This window comes from Acinonyx jubatus, chromosome A2, assembly GCF_027475565.1.
Source record: "Acinonyx jubatus isolate Ajub_Pintada_27869175 chromosome A2, VMU_Ajub_asm_v1.0, whole genome shotgun sequence".
Taxonomy (NCBI): domain Eukaryota; kingdom Metazoa; phylum Chordata; class Mammalia; order Carnivora; family Felidae; genus Acinonyx; species Acinonyx jubatus.
The window spans coordinates 23,329,967-23,348,968 of record NC_069383.1 but is presented as its reverse complement, the minus strand read 5'-3'; the positions used below and the strand labels follow the sequence as shown (position 1 = coordinate 23,348,968).

General features: G+C 40.5%; 1 protein-coding gene across 4 annotated transcripts in view; it reads left to right on the top strand.

The window, feature by feature from the left end:
* The window catches only part of STRIP2 (striatin interacting protein 2), a 47,355-nt gene that overhangs the window by 20,603 nt on the left and 7,750 nt on the right, over positions 1 to 19,002 (top strand). For 3 of the 4 annotated variants that reach the window (XM_053218093.1, XM_027075444.2, XM_027075442.2), the window contains 5 exons: positions 1,716 to 1,790; positions 2,484 to 2,581; positions 3,055 to 3,181; positions 5,748 to 5,848; positions 8,810 to 8,876. In XM_053218093.1, the coding sequence (XP_053074068.1) occupies positions 1,716 to 1,790; positions 2,484 to 2,581; positions 3,055 to 3,181; positions 5,748 to 5,848; positions 8,810 to 8,876 (468 nt within the window). Of the gene's footprint in view, positions 1 to 1,715; positions 1,791 to 2,483; positions 2,582 to 3,054; positions 3,182 to 5,747; positions 5,849 to 8,809; positions 8,877 to 8,946; positions 10,246 to 19,002 lie in introns of those variants that run through there. The other variant, XM_027075445.2, reaches the window with a different exon arrangement.

Here is a 19,002-nt window from a genome sequence, read left to right as displayed (position 1 = left end):
CCCTGGGCACACCAGTATGTTGAGGGTAGGATGAGTCAGGAAAGGAGCCAGAAAAGAACAGTATGAGAAACACTCAGTGAGGTGGGAGAGAATGTAGGAGATTGTGATACTATAAAAACTAAGAAAATTTTTTTCTAGAAGGGAGTGATCAGGTGTGTCAAATGCTGCTGATAAATGGATAAGACTATAGGTGCCCATTGGATAGGACACCATGAAGATAACTGGTGACCTTGTTAAGAGCAACCTCAAGTGAAAAGGTGGGGCTAGTAGCCTGGTTGGAGTATGTTAAAAAAGGAATGTAAAGAAAGGAGGTAGACAGTCAACACAGACAACATAGTTTTATTATAAAGAGGATAGAAATGGGATGGTAGCTGAAGGAGGATGTGGGGTCAAGGGAAGGTGTTTTATAGCTAGGAGATTCTAGAGTATGTTTATGTCCTAAAAGAGATGATCTTGCAGAGAGGAGACGATTGCAGAACTGATGTATTTGACAGAGCAAAAGGGTGAGAGATCCCCAGCACAAGTGGAGGGTTGGCCTTTAATAGAGCAGAGGCGGTTCATCCTTCATGTCAAGAAGGAAGGTAGAGAACCTGGTAGATTTGGTGTTGAGAAGACGAGGGTGTGCCTGTCTGATTGCTTCTGTTTTCTCCATGAAGTATGAGGCCAGGTTAGCAACTATTGAGGGGTTGTGGGGTGAGGGGATTGGTTTGAGGACAAGGGAAAAGGGAAGGTATGACATAGATCTTTTGGAGAGCAGGAAGGCAACCTTAGAGGATTGCCTGAGTTTATTGAATGCCCATTTAAGCAGCAGCTGAGTTATTTGGGATGGCAAGGGTCAGGTTATCCCTCCCTGCCTCAGGGTAGACCTCAGGCAGTGCCTCAGGTGCCTCAAGGCAGTGAACCTTGCCCTGGAATAGAGGTACCTTGTGAGAGGAAGGACTGCATTGGCCAAAGAGGACAATGGCCTGAGTAACCCCTTGAGCACTGGAGGCCCCTGTCCTCCCACTCTTATAAAAGGCTTAGATAGGGTCATCAAAGGACAAAGAGAGTTGTGCATAAGGGGCCTTGTCATTAAGGAGGAAGGGATGTAGTAGGGGCTGTTGGAAAAGGAAAGAAAATAGCTTCTACCCAAAAGCTTCCCTGCTAATACTCCTTCCTGCCTCTCTGGGCCATGGGTTACCCAACTCCCTTATCAACTTTCTCTACTGAGTTACCTACCTCTCACTTAAGAGCATTCGAGAGCTCTTGGATGGCCTCAGACTGACACCATAGGAAGTGCTTCTGTGTGGGGTATCTGTTCTAGTGTCCCAGGCATACATGCACCCTGACTTAAGTTCCTGTGTGACCAGCAAAGCAGTGGTCTGAGCCAATTCCTAGGTAGGTGGTCTGATTCCTGATCTAACATGTGATGTGGAAAGAAGAATTCTGGATTGATTCCAGATAATGGGAAAACCAGAATCAGATTATCAGGGCTGAAAGAGCCCTCAGAGGACATCAGACCAGCCCAGTGATCCTAAAGAAGAGGAAACTAAGACCCAAAAAGGAAAAGTAGCTTACCCAAAGTGATACAATGAGTCATTAACACAGCTGGAATAAGAACCTAGATCTGACTCCCAGCTCAGTGCTCTTTTCATGCCACCCTTCACAACCAAGAAAACATAGCCTTTGGTCAACTGGAAAACGGCCTGGGCAAACTGTGTGTTTTCCTGCCATAGGGGGAAGAGGTGGTACCAGAGACACCATGTGAAATCCTCTACCAAGGCATGCTCTACAGCCTCCCCCAGTACATGGTAAGGAGATTGCTGGGCTGAGCTGCCCTTCTCTGCTGCAAGGAACAGACAGTTGAGAGCCATTTCAAGCTGAGCCATCCATCATTTGAGCTTATTTCCTGAGCATTCAACCCTGAGGCAAGGCATTGTCTAACACATGAGAATTCTGAGCTTTCCTCAGGGCTTCTCCAAGAGGAAGGAGGATTTGGCTTTACTCCCAAGTTCTTCTTTGGGAGGAGTGGAGAATAAGGTGGGATCCATGCAGGATGCATTGGGGGCCCTCCTTCTAAGTAAATATCCTCGACCCTTTGAAGTCTGCCATGGTCTGTCATGTCCTGGATAGCCTCAGGCTGAGTGGTGAGGATGTTGATGGTCAGGGTTAGAGGGAGGAAAGGGATAGAGGAGGTGAGATCATGCTTATACCTCTCACCTTATTTCTAGACATTGCCCCCTCACTCTCTTCCTTCCATCCTCTTCTTTAGAAAGAACAATCTTGAAGCAGAATAGCCTATAAGCTCCCTTCTGGGTCCATAGCCTCATAGGCAGGCCTCTCAGGATTAGGCACCTGTTTGCCCTTCTGGAGGCTGAGAAGATTTGATTATTGAGGAATGGACATAGAGGAAGCCTTACTTCTCATAGGGCTGTTGAGGTATGGAAAAATAGTCTGTTGAATGGAATGGACAGAGATGGATCTCCTCATTTTCTACTTCCTAGATTGCTCTGCTTAAGATTCTACTGGCTGCAGCCCCCACCTCCAAGGCTAAGACAGACTCTATCAATATCCTGGCTGATGTCCTGCCTGAGGAGATGCCGTGAGTGCTTCAACTGGGTTGGCTGCTGAATGCTAGCTGTTTCATCTAGTGTCTCTCTAATCCCCACCCCACCTTGATAACCCTTATAGGGATTGTCTCCAAAGATGTCTCCCCTCCCTTACCAGTAACCACTTTACACTGGTGCTCTCTGCTAGGTTCTATTTAGCTCAGAATTGAGGGTCTGCAGGGCAACATCAGTGCCAGACACTGACTGCGCAGGTATATGGGTAGACAAGGGCTGAACTTTGCCAAGGGCTGAACTTGCCAAAGGAAAGAGAAAAACAAAGAGAGCAGAGGAGCTTTTCTCCAGACAGGGTGGTAAGGGGTAGCTCTGGAGGTTTCCTAGCATAGAAGTTCAGATCTGCCAAGTTCTGGTTCTCTTGTATATGTTGTCTCTGACCCAAATACCTGGGTCCTTGTAGGCCTCTCTCTACGGCTACTCTCTGCACTGACTCCTCCTCTCCTCATTATAGCATCACTGTTCTTCAGAGCATGAAGTTGGGAATGGATGTGAACAGGCACAAGGAGATCATCGTAAAGAGTATCTCTGCTCTGCTCCTGCTACTCCTCAAACACTTCAAACTGAACCATATCTACCAGGTGAGCAGCTAGCAGTGCTCCTCCACAGGTCTCAGGTGTCCCCCAGGCCCTGCTTCCCAAAGAGAGGATGCAGGGGCCTTTGTAGTCCAGTTGAACATCTTTCAACCTTTTCTATGTCTTCCTCAGGGAATCTCTATACCTGTTGCATAGGCTTGCATGGGGCTGGGGCAGGGTGGGGGGGTTTGAAGTAGGATGTGAGGTGCAGACATCTGTGTCCTTTGAATATTATCCAAGGGTTGTAGGTAAGAATTCTTCGCTTCTTGGGAATGTGCCCAGCCAGCTTTGAAGCAGTAGAAGACAGGATTCAAGCATTCCATTAAAAAAAAAAAAAAAAAGGAAAAAGTATGTTGAGCATACCTTTCTATATGTGAAGCACTTTTCTAATGTTTGAGATAGAATTCTGAATAATGCACAGTTTTGGCTCTTAAGGGCTTTGAAGTCTTGTACAAGGTATGGATATATAAATAGCTAATTATGGAATGGTAAGTGCAGGATACAGGTAAGTATTAGCTGGTAATCCAACCTGAGACGGGGAAGAGGTGACTTCTAACCTGAGTCCTAAAGAAACAGATGTTAGCCAAGATATGGGAGTTGTCAGGGAAGGAAGATGGGAAGCCTTTCAAGCAGAAATGTTAATTTGTGAAAGTCCAGAGGAGAGAGAGCGAGAGCAAAGTACCTTTGGAAACTGATTAAATGTTGCTGGAGTTCTGCCTGGGGTGGGGGGAGATGGGGAGGGCTGGTGATACATGAAGCTAGAGACGATGGCAGGGAGCAAATCACACAGTTGATAGCACACGGTTATTGAGTACTTCTAATGTGCCTGGCACTCTATTAAGTTCCTATGGGTTCTCATTTAATTCTCTTAACCCTATGAGGTAGGTCTTATTTTATCACTGTTTTATAGATAAAGAAACCGAGATTTCCTAAGAAACCTTTCCTAAGAAAGGTTAAGAAGCCTTTTCCCCATGAAGGCATTGTTTGCCATGCTAAGGAGTTTGGACTTGATTCTGTGGGCTTTGCCAAGATATGGGGGAACCTGGGAGCAGAGAATGGATGGTCTCTGTGATGAGAACATGGGGAGGAGAGGGAGACTTCTCATGACTGCTCAGTGTCTCTGCTCCATTGTCCTCCTAAGAAGTCAGAACCAAGCTTGTTGCTAGAACAGCAGGTTCTCAGAGTACACAGAGGCTCCTGCAGGCTCTGTGTCCTTGAGGTTTGTCTATATAATCAGGGTATTTCTCCACATTAGTACATCCAGAGACATCTTTGGGTGTGTTACGGGTGTCCTGGGTGCTCACACTTCTGCCAATGTTTGCTGAGCAACAGCAGGGCTGGGAGGAGAAGGGGTGGGTGGGAGATGGTGTTCCTAGTAGAAAGAACAGAGAACCGTGGATATGTTTTTCTGTCTGCTTCTCTTGGTGGGCAGTATGTGGATCAACAGCCAGACAGGTGGGTGGCTTGATGGGCCTTGCCAGTGTGTGTCAGTGTCAGTGAATCCCAACAAGTCTACAGATACATCTCTAACTGAAAAACATTTTCCATAACTTCATAGTGGGTATGTATTGGCTGCTCCATCTGGAGCTTTGGAAAATACCCTGGGTCAGCTGCCAGGGAGAAAATATTTGAGCAGAAGAAAGAAATGGGCAGCCCAAGCTGACTCCCCACCTCTAACCACACGCCCAGGGGCAGAGGGCAGCTTGGTTTGTTTCCATGGCTACTTCTTGGTGACCAGGAAAAGCTAAGGGATTTAAAACACCACAATTTTCTGCTTTTTCAACACAGTTTCTGTACTGTCCCAGTAGTCTGGGTTCTGGATCTGGAGCACACTGTCTCTGACGCTCCTCAGTGTATCACAGGCAAAACCTAGGTGATGCAACTCCATGACACTGCCCACTAGGTTTTCCCAGACACAAACCCCATCCAAATTCAAGCGAGCAAAATGGAACCCCTATGTTCGGGTGTTTAGCCATCAAAGAGATCTTGGACTTATTCTCAGTGCAGGGCTTTTATTGATCCATTCGTTAATATACTGATATTGTAAGTACAGGGATAATACAGTGAACCACATAGACTCATGCTGGAGCCCACATTCCAGTGGTTCTCTTGGTTACTGTGTGCCATATCCATCCTGACTGAGTGATGCCAGCAGTTGCTGGGAGTAAGCTACACCTGTTTCTGCTATATCAATCACTGTGGAAACACTATGAGCCAGAGGTTTGGTATGGAAGACAACTCCCTCAGGGAGCCTTCCTTTCTTGTTGAGCTTAGGAACAAATTTCACAGCGATTCCTTCTATTTATCTGGAGTGGGATTTTCTTTCTGGCTTGCTTGTGTTTTGTGCTTTTGGTCAGCTTCTTGCAACAACGTACACACACTGAAGATCGTCCTCCATGTAGGATGAGCTGGCTGATGATGCTTCTCCCATTTCTCAGGATGGCTGATAACATAAGTGGACACTGGATATTCTTAGGAATGGATATTAGAGTTGTACTTGCCTATCTTTTTCATACACACTTTCTGTTCTCCCCCAAATAAGCAACCTTTCTGTTTGGATCTTTTAATTCAGTTTGAATATGTATCACAACATTTGGTATTTGCCAACTGCATTCCTTTGATCCTGAAGTTCTTCAATCAAAATATCTTGTCCTACATCACTGCCAAAAACAGGTATGGACTCTGGACAGATTTATTTCAAAGGTCTTTTTTGGAATGGATTGAGAAATATACATCTCTGAGCCTTTCAGTTCTCCTTGTGTCCCTAGTCCCTTCAATGTTAGAGCTGTCACTCTTAAATTTAATTTCCTTAAAGTGTAAGTTGATGATGGGGTGTGTGGTTTGGCCTCTTCACAGAGGTATTTGTATTTTAACAGTTTTGAAAACTGAAAAATGTCATGATTCAAATAAATAAAACTGTAACACTGAAATTTTAGCCCTATGGCAGAAGGATCCAGAAGATATTTTTTTGTGAAACAGACTTCTTATTTGGCCAGCCCTGATTTTAGTATAAATCATAAGTTGGATCAATTATGCTTCTTTGTAAATTGTAGTCTTATACCGAATTTGTAACTGAAGGTAAATAATAGATCCTTACTTAGATCAGTTTGTAATAAGACAAATATAGGGTATTTTATTTAATCTCCTCGGCGCTAAGAGGTATTACAAATTTTATTCCCATTTCACCAAGTAGGAAACAAATTCAGAGAGCTTCATTGACTTGCTCAAGATTAACATGCTAGTGAGACCACTTAAGTAAGCATTAGAGGCAGGATCAAAACACAAAATTGTTTTCTGGTCACAATCGCTATGAATACAAATTGCTTTCCACTCCTCCAGCCAAATGGGGACTTGGGGGTTACAGAGTAAATCCTTGTTCTTTAGTTTGCTACTTCCCCAAGAACTGGAAGCATGCTAATTAAAGTTTACCAGAAATGCTTTTACCAGAGGCAGAGCTCCTAAAGTAGAAGTAAGAAGGCTGATGTGATTACTTGGGTTGACTGGAGAGCACCAGGAGATGGTGCCTCACCAGTCTTGTCAGTACTGCCTGAAAATCCACCATAGAGAGGCAGCCTACTTATACGTAGTTTAAAATAAAACATACACATGGAACCCAGAGTCATGAGACCTGCCATTTGCTAGCTATGTAATCTAAGTAAGGACATTTTTTTTTGAGCCACAGTATTTTCATCTTATGATGAAAATAATACATCCTCTCACTATATCATAGAGATTTTATATAAGCATTAATTAAGAGAAACATACAAGAGTCCTGTTCCACATTTCCGGGGTTGGAGATCCATCCTTGCTTGGATCAGTCAAGTATGGCTGGGGTTCAGGAACTAAATACCTACCCTGCACCATGGGCCTAGACGGGAGAGGCAGACAATCTGATAGGTGTCTATTGGGTTCCATTTGGAATTGGGAGAGTGGTAGTGCCAGCCTACATCATTTACTAAGATTGGCTTGGATAAGATGGTCCTCTTTTGCATCACCTGTAAGCTTTACTGTTGCATGATCCCTGAAAACTTGGAGCACTCCTACATCCTTACTGCATAGTTTTATCATGGCTTTTACAATACAGATAGATATTCCAGAAACTTGTAACTTTATTTTTGGCCCCCTTAGGCTAAAATTCCATTCACTGAGACTGCAACACATCCATCTTTGATTTCCCACCCCCATTTCCTGGTTGCCAGCACCTACATAGCCATGGGGCTTTGTCTGTGGGAGGTGGGTAGATAAGTGGATACGCCAGCCAAGAAAGTTTATCCTAATGGAGCAGTACAGAACTGGCAACCTTTGGAGAATCCAGTAGAGTGAATTAAGATGATGAGCAACGTTATAGGTTGTTCCACTGCCCTCTCTTCTTCTATCTTGGTTCCCCTAGGTTATCGTTGAGTTTCTTGGACAAAGGTAAATATTTCTAGGTAAACAAATTGTTGCTTTTTGTTTGGATAGAGTTTTGGTTTGTTTTTTGTTTGTTTGTTTGTTTTTTCAGCATCTATTTATTTTGAGAGAAAGAGACACAGCAGGAAAGGGGCAGAGAGAGAGGGAGACAGAATCCTAAGGAGGCTCCAGGCTCTGAGCTGTCAGCACAGAGCCCAACGTGGGGCTTGAACTCACGAGCCATGAGATCATGACCTGAGCCGAAGTCTGACACTTAACCGACTGAGCCACCCAGGCACCCCTGCTTGGATAGAGTTTTGACTTTTGAAATGTAGGGTCAGGTCCAGGAAACCCCATACTCCTCTTTATAGCCCCTGCTTTGACAACATCCTTTATCCATTTCCAACTGCACTAGTTCAGATGGATTGGTTATAAACCTTATGGAATGTCAGAACCAGAGGAAGCATTAGAGATGAGCTAAATTCTGCATTGTACCAACAAAGAAAGGAGAAAAGGAAAGCAAGAACTGTAATTTTGAGTAATTCTGTCTCTGTCGTCATGCAGTGCCTCATTTCCCCTGCCTACTCATGCCTGCTTCTCTGGGCTCACTGCAGAGCCTCCAGCTCCCTTGCAGTCCCCCACTGTGGGTTTTGGGGACAGATGCCATTACCATTCTTGAACTACTAGATCGGCCCTGCTGTAGGAAGCTGCCTCTGTCTTAAGCTTCCTTCAGGAGTGGCTTCTGTGATATTTCCCAGAGCTTCTGGCTTCCAGAAACATTTGGTAAAGGACACAGGAGAGAGCTTCATTTCATCCTCACATCCACAGATTGTTAGTAATTGGGCAGCAAGTTTGAAGGTTGGGCAGCATCTCTGGGAACGCAGTTCACACATACACACAAGCATACACTTAAATGCAAAAACACAAATGCACACAATTGTCCATGCATTTTAAAGAAGGGAGGAGAAAGGTGGCTATCCTACAGGCTCTCTTGCTGGTCTCTTTTGCATCTGCCAGATGGGGGGCCAGCCTGAAGGAACTCTGTTTGTTCCTCTCATGACTGAGGAGAGGAGACTGGAGCTGGAGTTTCCTGGCACCACAACCCTCAGTTTCAGCTGAGTTCACTAAGCGCTTTGGGAAATAGATGGGGCCTGCTGGAGAGAAATAACTCCTGCCATTTCAGATACTGCCATGTTTTGCCATCGCTATTTCCCTAAAGCCTGTCCCTTTCTCTGTGTCCTGCAGCATCTCAGTCCTGGATTACCCTTGCTGTACCATCCAGGATTTGCCGGAGCTTACTACAGAGAGTCTGGTAAGCAGAGGGGAATTTGGTAGCTTTTGAAATTGCCAGGCTGTTATTTACTCTTCCATTTCTTCTCCAGCCTCCTCATGCCCCTGGTTTGAGAGTCTCAGATCAATAAAGGCATATTGGCAAGAGCACAGAGGCAGTGGGGGCTTAGAGCTGCTGACCCAGTTGAGCAAAATTGGGAAAAGCTGCGCATCATAATTTGCAGAGAAGAGAAAAGGGTCAGTGACAAACACTAAGGAGGAGAGGGAATTTAGAAAGATAATGGGACTGAAATTGAATGTGAACATCTGTGCTAAATGACAGGACAATTTCTACTGGTCTATTCCAAACAATGATCTGTCTCCTTTCTGCTATGTCACAGGCTATTCACTTTTCATTTTCATATAGATTGTAAAAAGTAGAAGTGTACCTTGCTTAGGTCCCTCTAAGCCAAAAGTTGGTAATAGCCACAGAAGATTGACCCAGAAATGTCTTCATCCTGGAAACAACTTTAAGCAAATCAGAAAGTTCTTCAGCATTATTTTGAATTTCATGAAATGGACTAATCAACAGCATATTGAAGATCAATTGTCTGCCTTGTAGATATACCCCCTAAGATATACTGAGTTCACACCCTCACCCTGTTGCATTTACTTGGTTATCTATATTTGTTTCTCCATTTAACTGAAAACTCCTTGAAGGAAGAGTTTCCTTCCAGGAAGGAATGAAGAGCATCATCTTCATTTTTATATCCCCAGAGTGTAGCACTATGGTACATGGAAGGAGCTCAAATGCTGAATGACTGGATGATAGCACCCACGTGTCCCCCAACTTTAATACCTGCAAAACATGTTATCCGAAAAGTATATTATACACAAATAGAATGATACCTTCTGTGGTACAGGTTTTATAGAACCATAGGATTCTTCGCTGGAGGGGAACTGAGAGCCATTTAGCCCAACCCCCTGTTTCAAAGATGAAAAACCAGAAGGCCCAGTGGATGAAGTGACTTATCATAGTCCACTCCTCATAGATGACAGATCCTGAATTAGAAAATGACCCATGTCCTAAGATATTAAATCTAGCACCCTTTTTAGCATCAGGGCAGAGATTTCCTGTCTCACTTAGATGTGGTCTCAGCAGCCAAGGAAGCTGGGAGCTTCTTATGCCTATAGAGAGAGGTAATAAGTTGTCTAACAACCCTGTTTATGCACATGATGTTATTCAGTCTATAAAATACTGTAAGGGGTGCCTAGATGGCTCAGTCAGTTGAGCATCCGACTCTTGATTTCAGCTCAGGTCATGATCTCACAGTTCGTGAGTTCAAGCCCTGTGTCAGGCTCTGCACTGACAGTGCGGAGCCTGCTTGGGATTCTCTCCTCTCTCTTCCTCTCCTCCACTCACGTGTGCACTCCGCATGCTGTCTCTCTCAAAATAAAGAAACAAACTTTAACTGTATAAAAAAATAAAATAAAATAAAATAAAATAACTGTATAAGCTTGATATTACTGTTTTATAGATGGAGAATTTAACTGCCAAAAGCTTACAGTTGAAAGTAGCAGAGCCAGGGTGGAGACTTACATCCCTACCATTCAGAGTTGGAATGAGGAAAGCACTTTCTCACAGGAAACAGTGGTATACAGCATTAAAGTGCTACTGTTAGTAGGGCATTTCAAAACATAAAGTCAGCTTTTAATGGCTGAAATCTATTTCTTAGTGCAATATGTTCTTTTTTCTCAATCCCACATATAGAAAATTGATGGAAATTATACCTTCAAATATCTTTTGATGGATCTTTGACGATATGAGCATAAAATTATTGAAATAATTGTCATGCCTCTGAGAAGATTTTATTGTTATCCATGAGCAGGTGAAAGCACGTATCTATTCTAAATAAAACAGTTCATGCTAGGTAGTCCTCTCCTTTCTGTGAAGCAACAGTGGCACCTGGTGGTTTCATTTGGTAACCACAGATTTTTCTCGCTTGAATTCATGGTACTAGTACTCCCCCTGAGCCCAATCATGGGCTTAAGTAACTAGCAAGTTTACTCCACGTAGGTCCTCGACATAATGGTTTGTTTATCTAAACTGATGGCTTCTGTACTCAGAAAAGACTAATGTTCATATGAGTAAGATTTATCTCTTTTCCAGGCTCAATAAATTCATTGTAAACAGAAAATGAACTGGGTTTTTATAAATGTGTAGGATTTTCTTTAAATAATATTGCAATTTTTTTTCCTGGTTATAAAATCAGTATATACCATTGTAGAAAATTGGCTAAATACAGAAAAATAATGGGAAGAAAACAAAAATACCTTAATTACACTGCCTACATGTAACTACTGTTAATGTTTTGCTGCAATCACCATATATGTACATATTCACTCATATATATACACACACATTATTTAAAAGAATAAGGACTTTGGGTTATGTTTCAATTTACATGATAAAATTTAAATCACAATGTGACTTTAAACATATTTGAGAACATAATTTCTTTTTAAGTTTATTTTTTTACTTTGAGAGAAAGAGCAAGCTGGGGAGGGGCAGAGAAAGAGAGAGAATCCTAAGCAGACTTCACACTGCAAGCATGGAGCCCGATGTAGGGCTTAAACCCACAAACCATGAGACTGAGCCAAAACCTAGAGTCAGACACTCAACTGAGCCGCCCAGGCGCCCAAGAACATAATTTTTAATAGCTACACATAATATTCCTCTTCTTAATTTTCTTAATTGATTGTTTTCTACTACTGTTGGGGTTTTCTGTGTAACTCCAAAATGAACATCCTCACACATGAATCTTTGACTTTGTCTCTGATTATCTAAGATAGATTCCTAGAAATAGAATTACTCAGCTGAGGTAGTCTTGGTTCATATTTTCTCAGTTTTCTGAATTCGAACTGAGTTCAACTTCATCTAGAACTCCAGTTGCACATTTAATGGACATGAAATAAGGTCAAAGTTAAAGGCACTTTCTAAAGTCTTCCCATTTTGTCAACATGTTTAGCTCTACAATAAGACATCCTTACCCATGTACTGAGAAGCTTCCCTACATACCTGGTATAGGAAGGCTTACAATTTTTGGATCTCCAAATGTCTATATTCAAATTCAATCCATTAAAGTAGGAAAAAATTAAATTCCAAACATAGAAGTGTAATGAATGCATGATTGTGTGGAAGATAGGTTGCTAGAAAAGTCAGTGATATGGCTTCAGCAAGTATTGTAGAATACTCATCATTTGAATGGTTATTTGGGGCAGTGGTATAAAAAGTAGAGTGAGCAAGATGATGCTTTGGGGGATGGAATATTTTGATCTTTTATGTATTAACATCTTTTTCCATATTTATGTATATATTAGAACATACATAATGTTATTACAATAATGTATTTCTAACTTATAAGCAAACATGTATATTTAGGATTGCACACAAAAATTATTTACTGAGAGATATGTGCAATAAAAAGTTTAGAAACATCACTGCTTTAGAGTATGTTGAAACGATGGTAAGTTTGTAGGTCAGCTTTCTTTGTGGTCTGTTGGCCCTAAAGAGAATTCATACAGATTACACCCCTTCCTCCTTTCCTCTCCTTTTTGACAGATATTTGGGCCCCAAAAATGTGGCAAGTTCTGTGTAAATCCATTGTCACTGCTGCCAAGCCAACTCAGTTCAAAATGGTTGTTGTTTTTCTACAGAAAGTGATTTAATAACACCAGCATCACATACAAAGAAGGGCATATTTTGAACAATGTAGATGTTCAGGTAGGCCTATAGATTAAGGATGGAGGAATGAGAAGAAGTAGTATATGTGGAATCTCTGAGTATCAGAGCTAGAGGTTTCTCAATATCTTGCCGAATCACATCCTTTACTGATGAGAAAATGGGTAGAGTGATGAAGTATTGTCCGGGTAGAGCCAAAATAGTGGGTCAGAATTTACGTGACTTAGCCATTTGCAAAGAAACATTTGGCATTTCCTTTTAGATATATGTAAATAAAATTATTAAGTTAATTTTTAAAAGGTAGTTCATTGCAAATTCCTCAAATTTGGGTTTGACTTACATTCAGAAAGATCTATAAAATTATGTTCATATCACTTAAATTTATGTACCTGATCCTTTCATCTATCCTTATTAAATTTTGTTTTTATAACTTCCTAATCCAGATATTTTTAGATATCCCAGAAGATTTTTGTTGTTGTGTTTTTAGTTTTTATTTTCTTATTGGAATATAATCATGTTCAAGTATTAAGGTCTCTAACATTCATTCCAGACATTATTTAACCAATGATTTGTGACCATCACTATTTAAAACCACAATTGCCTTTAGCATTATTGTTTCTCTGTTCTAGATATAATGCAAACACATCATAAGGTAAATATCCAATTTTCTATGAGGTATATTTATATAGAGGATAGAGGAAGAACTATGGATAAATGTTTTTTTTACCATGTTATCATTTTTCTTGTTAAAACATCATTTCTGTTATGGGTATGAGATTAGAATCTATGGAATGAGTTTTCAAATTCAAATGTGCAGATCCCTCTCCAGGGTGCAAATAATAGTTTGTTTTGCTAAAGCTCCCCAAATGATTTTGACATTTTCTCTTCTCCTTCCTCCTTTTTTTACTCATACCACTTAAGAATTACAGCTCTCTTTTATGATATCCAGGTCCTTAATCCAGCAGTGCCTTAACTGTCAGAAATCCATATGATAAGGGAATTCCTCTATAGTGATTGGGAAAAGAAATTCCTTTTTTGGGGGGGAGGGGTAGGGAAGAAATTCTAAGCTAGAAATATGAATTCATTTTCAGTTGTGTGAACCACAATAACGGAATGAATAAAAAAATCATTTCCCGAGAAATGGTTATTATTGTGAATTTACAATAATTAAGTGTTAAAACCTAGCAAATGTTTTTTTTTTTCAAATAGGTTCAAATAAATGCAAGACTGACATGGCGTGGAACACCTGAAGCCCAAAGCAAAGAAATAGACTAGTTTGTAATATAGAAAAGGCAGACAGAACTACAGCTCTAAGTTACCTTGATCAAGTAGGTTGTAGGTTGTAGAAGTTCCATCTGTAAAAGGAAGAGATTGGGCCATTAGGTGAACATAAACTTTTCCTGGACTATGAAACTCCCATGGAGTCATTACATAACAACCAAGTTAATATTAGAAACTGATTTTCACTGAAAAGCTGGATATCAGTCTGAAAATAAGAATCATCACTAGGGACTTTAATAAGCTGAGAAGGTTTGTGATGTATTAGATTTAACACTTAGCAGTACTTCTTTGTTTTTTTGTTTTTTTGTTTTTTTTTAAGTTTTTATTTATTTATTTATTTATTTATTTATTTATTTATTTAAGTAATCTCTACCCCCAACATGGGGCTCGAACTCACAACCCTGAGATCAAGAGTTGCATGCTCTTTGGACTGAGCCAGCCAGGTGCCCCTAGCAGTACTTCAAAGGTTCGATCTGATCATAGACTGACCGAACTCAGTCAGATGTTCCCCTTTACAACTGGAAACCTAATTATTGTCGTTATTGTTGTTGTTGCTGTTGTTGTTTCTGGAAACTATTAGGCTTGTTTGAAATAACGATTATAAGAGGACTTAAGAAAGTTTCTTTACCATTAGGTTTTGAAGAAGCTGAGAAAGCAGGGGATCAAATCAAATTTTCTCTCAGGAATCATCTTCTGTGTCTAGGATTCCAGAAGGGCGACCAGAAGATGAACAGTAAATAAAGAACAGTAAATAAAGATGAACCGTAAATAGTGTTATAATTCAATCAGTTACCGGAGATAGAGGTTCAAGCTCTGGTTGGGGCACTTATGTGAACTTAAGCAAGCCCTTCCTTTCCCTGAGCCTCAGGTTTTGCTTCTGTGGATGACAGAATTGGACTAGACTTAGCCAAGTCTAAAAGCTGAGTCTCTTTTAGTGCTCAGATTCCAACCAATTTGATTTCCTCAGTACAAAAGGAAGAAACACTCTGTTCTTTCAGCAGTCTTTTGAGTTAATTATCCACATAACTGGCGTAAGCCTCTGTTTTTATTTGGCTTGGCTCAGTCAGCTGGGCTAAGATGGATCTTGAGAACAGAATCTTTGTAGTGCCTTCGAGATGCTGTGAAAGGGTAGGATGTGATCCCTGAACTGAATTTTTAGACCTCAGATGTATGTAAGTAAAATTTTTTAGTTGTTTTTGGTTTTAATTCCAGTGTAATTAATATTCAGTATTACATTAATTTCAGGTGTACAATATAGTGATTTAGTAATTCTACGCATTACTCAGTGTTAATCATGATAAGTGTACTCTTAATCTCCATCATCTATTTCACCCATTTCCCCCACCACCTCCCCTCTGGTAACTTTCAGTTTGTTCTCTATACTTAAGAGTCTCTTAGTTTGTCTTTCTCTTTTTTCCTTTGCTCATTCATTTTGTTTCTTAAATTCCACTTATGAGTGAAATCATATGGTATTTGTCTTTCTCTAATTTATTTCACTTAGCATTATACTGTCTAACTCCATCCATGTTGTTTCAAATGGCAAGATTTCATTCTTTTTTATGGCTGAAAAATAATCCATTATATATATATATATACACCCCATCTTTATCCATTTATCTATGGATGGACACTTGTGCTGCTTCTATATCTTGGCTATTGTAAGTAATGCTTCAGTAAACATAGGGGTGCATGTATCCCTTTGAATTAGTGTTTTTGTATTTTGGGGGCAAATACCACATAGTATGATTACTGGATCATAGGGTAGTTCTGTTTCTAACTTTTTGAGGAACCAGTTTGCATTCTTACCAACAGTGTAAGAGAGTTCCTTTTTCTACACATCCTTGCCAACATTCGTTTTTTCTTATGTTTTTTGTTTTGGCCATTCTGACAGGTATGAGGTGATCTCTCATTTTAGTTTTGATTTACATTTCCCTGATGATAAGTGATATTGAGCATCTTTTCATGTGTCTGTTGCCAGCTATATGTCTTCTTTGAAGAAATGTCTGTTCATGTCTTTAGCCTATTTTTTAATTGTATTATTTGTCTTTTGGGGGTTGAGTTGTATCAGTTCTTTATATATTTGGGGTACTAACCCTTTATCAGACATGTCATTTGCAAATATCTTCTCCCATTCCATAGGTTGCCTTTTAGTTTTGTTGATTGTTTTCTTTGCTGTGCAGAAGCTTTTTATTTTAATGTAGTCCCAGTAGTTTATTTTTGCTTCTGTTGCTCTTGCCTCAGAAGACAGATCTTGAAAAATAGTGCTACCGCCAATGTCAGAGAAATTACTGCCTGTCCTCTCTTCTAGGATTCTTATGGTGTCAGGTCTCACATGTAGGTCTTTTATCCATTTTGAGCCTATTTTTCTGTATGGTAAAAGAAAGTGGTCCAGTTTTATTTTTTTGCCTGTAGCTGTCCAGTTTTCCCAGCACCATTTGTTGAAGAAACTGTCTTTTTCTCAATGTATATTCTTTCCTCCTTTGTCAAAAATTAATTGACCAAAAAAAAAATTAATTGACCATTTAATTGTGGATTTATTTCTGGATTTTCTATTCTGTTCTATTGATCTGTGTGTTTTTGTGCCAGTACCATACTGTTTTGATGACTACCACTTTGTAATATAACCTGAAGTCTGGAATTGTGATACCTCCAGTTTTTTCTCTTTCAAGATTGCTTTGCTATTCAGGGTCTTCTGCGGTTCCATACAAATTTTAGGGTTGTTTGTTCTAGTTCTGTGAAAAATGCTGTTGGTATTTTGTTGGGGATTGCATTGCATCCGTAGATTGCTTTGGGTAGTATGGCCATTTTAATAATACTTTTTTTTTTTTTCAATCCATGAGCATGGAATGCCTTTCCATTTCTTTGGTCCTCTTTAGTTTCTTTCATCAGTGTTCTATAGTTTTCAGAGTACAGGTCTTTCACTTCTTTGGTTAGGTTTATTCCTAGGCATTTTATTATTTTGGGTACAATTCTAAGTGGAATTATTTTTGTAAACATATGCTTATGCTACCAAAACATGGGCAAATGTTTTCTTTTTTAACTTTCGCTGGTAGAAGGTGAGTTAAGGTCTTGCTTTGGATAGTGTGAAGTATCAGAAACAAGAGAATATGACCAAGTGCTGCTGTTCACAATATATATCTCCCCACAAAAGTATACATCTTAATCAATATGCTGAGTCCTGCCCTCCCCAAAAAAGAGAAAGAAGGTGATTTGCCTTGAGTGAACATAAATAAATGAAAAATCCCTCATGTCTGGCAAATCTGAAAAGACACCCCATGGAACTAAAGGTCTGCTGGAAAATTATTGTCTGTTAGGTTGGAACAAGGCAGAAGGCTTGAGCAGGGCTTCATGTAGAGCCTGCTGCTGCAAACAGACACCAAGCCTGGGAGCGGCTGTCCTGAGAGAGCCTTTGACTAGCATGTGTTCTTTCAGTGCCCACTTCAGGCAGCATCTGGTGATGCAGGAAGTGAGGCTGGTTTTAGTCAGTGGGGAAGTATTATCAGAAAGAAAAGAGCAAGGCCCTGGGCAGATGAGACTATCTTCAGGAGGGAACTGAGATGTCTTTCCTGGGACTCTTGAGAGTGAGCTTTGAGGAAAAGGCAGCCACGATCAGCTTACTTTCATTTAAAACTTCACTTTTGAGCCAAGTGGACAAAGTCAGAGTAAATCACAGGGTTATTGAATGATCAGAGGTGAAAGAATCTTTTTTTTTTTTTTTAATGTTTTCATTTACTTGAGAGACAGAGCATGAGCAGGGGAGGGGCAGAGAGAGAGGGAGACACAAAAGCTGAAGCAGGCTTCAGGCTCTGAGTTGTCAGCACAGAGCCTGATGTGGGGCTTGAACCACGAACTCTGTGATCATGACCTGAGCCGAAGTCAGATGCTTAACCGACTGAGTCACCCAGGCGCCCCAGAGGTGGAAGAATCTTAAAGATGATCTAGTTCAGCCTCTTACAAGAAGCAGGGAAATGATTTATCTACCGTCATACAGCCAAGGCCAAAGCCATAATCCAGGTGTCCTAGTGTGTCTATTCCAATGCTGCTTCTACGAGGCCACTCCCCTACTCCCATACTTTTGTTTTATTTTGTTTTAACATGAGCTCTATGTCCAATGTGCAACTTGATCTCAGACCCCAAGATCAAGAGTCACATGCTCTACTGACTGAGCCAGTCAAGCACCCCCCGTATTATATTTTGAGGTGCTAAGGAATGCAAGGCTTTTTATGCTAGCATATTAGAAATCAAGATAAAGGAAGCTTACAGTGGAGATATACTTAGTCTCTCCCATATGTTCTCTGTTTCCCTTGCTTCTTTAAAAAAATAAATAAACATTTAAGAGTCCATTCCTCTGTTAACCACACAAAATGGAACATCTGTAGAACCTATCTGTTTTGGACAAGCTGACTAGCTGATGCACTAGAATGGAAACTCCCATAGAAGTTTCTCTTAGAAGGAAACAGATGGTTCTCCAGGGACTAGTTCGAAACACAATATTGAACATTTACTACAGAAAAGAGAACATTATTTTTAAATAATATTTCTAAAAAGTTTCTATGAAACTTTTTGACCGTTAGTCTTATTTATTAGAATCTAGTAGTAGATTCTAATACTCTCAAAATTCCTGGAGGTTTGTTCCACATTGGATGTATGCCTGTCTTGCTTGCTTCAGATTAATTTGGGAAAGCAGCAGAGGATAATTTTCCATTCTTCAGACGACAGCTCACTTCTACACATCATCTCCTACTCCTACTTTCTCCTATCAATTTGTAGACATGAATAATTTCCAAGATGTTAGTTTGGCCACCATGCATACTCATTGATTTATATAACTTCTGACACCAGTATATTTACAGCCCCCAAATCCAGAAGCACTCTTATTTTTGTCCCTGAAAGATGTTTCTGTGAGTAGATACCTGTTTCTAATCTGACATCCATCTGTTATCTCTGGTTGGGTGCTCACAAGCTATCAATAAACATGTTAAGAGAAACACCTGGTTAGAATTAACCATCTGCCATTTTTGCTTCCGTGCTGGAGAATCAAGCTATTTACTGCAATGGGGTTTGATAAAGGAGGGTGGGGTGATTAAAGAAATTCAATCATAATGAATATCAGATCCATAATGAATATCAGATCCAAATAGTTTGA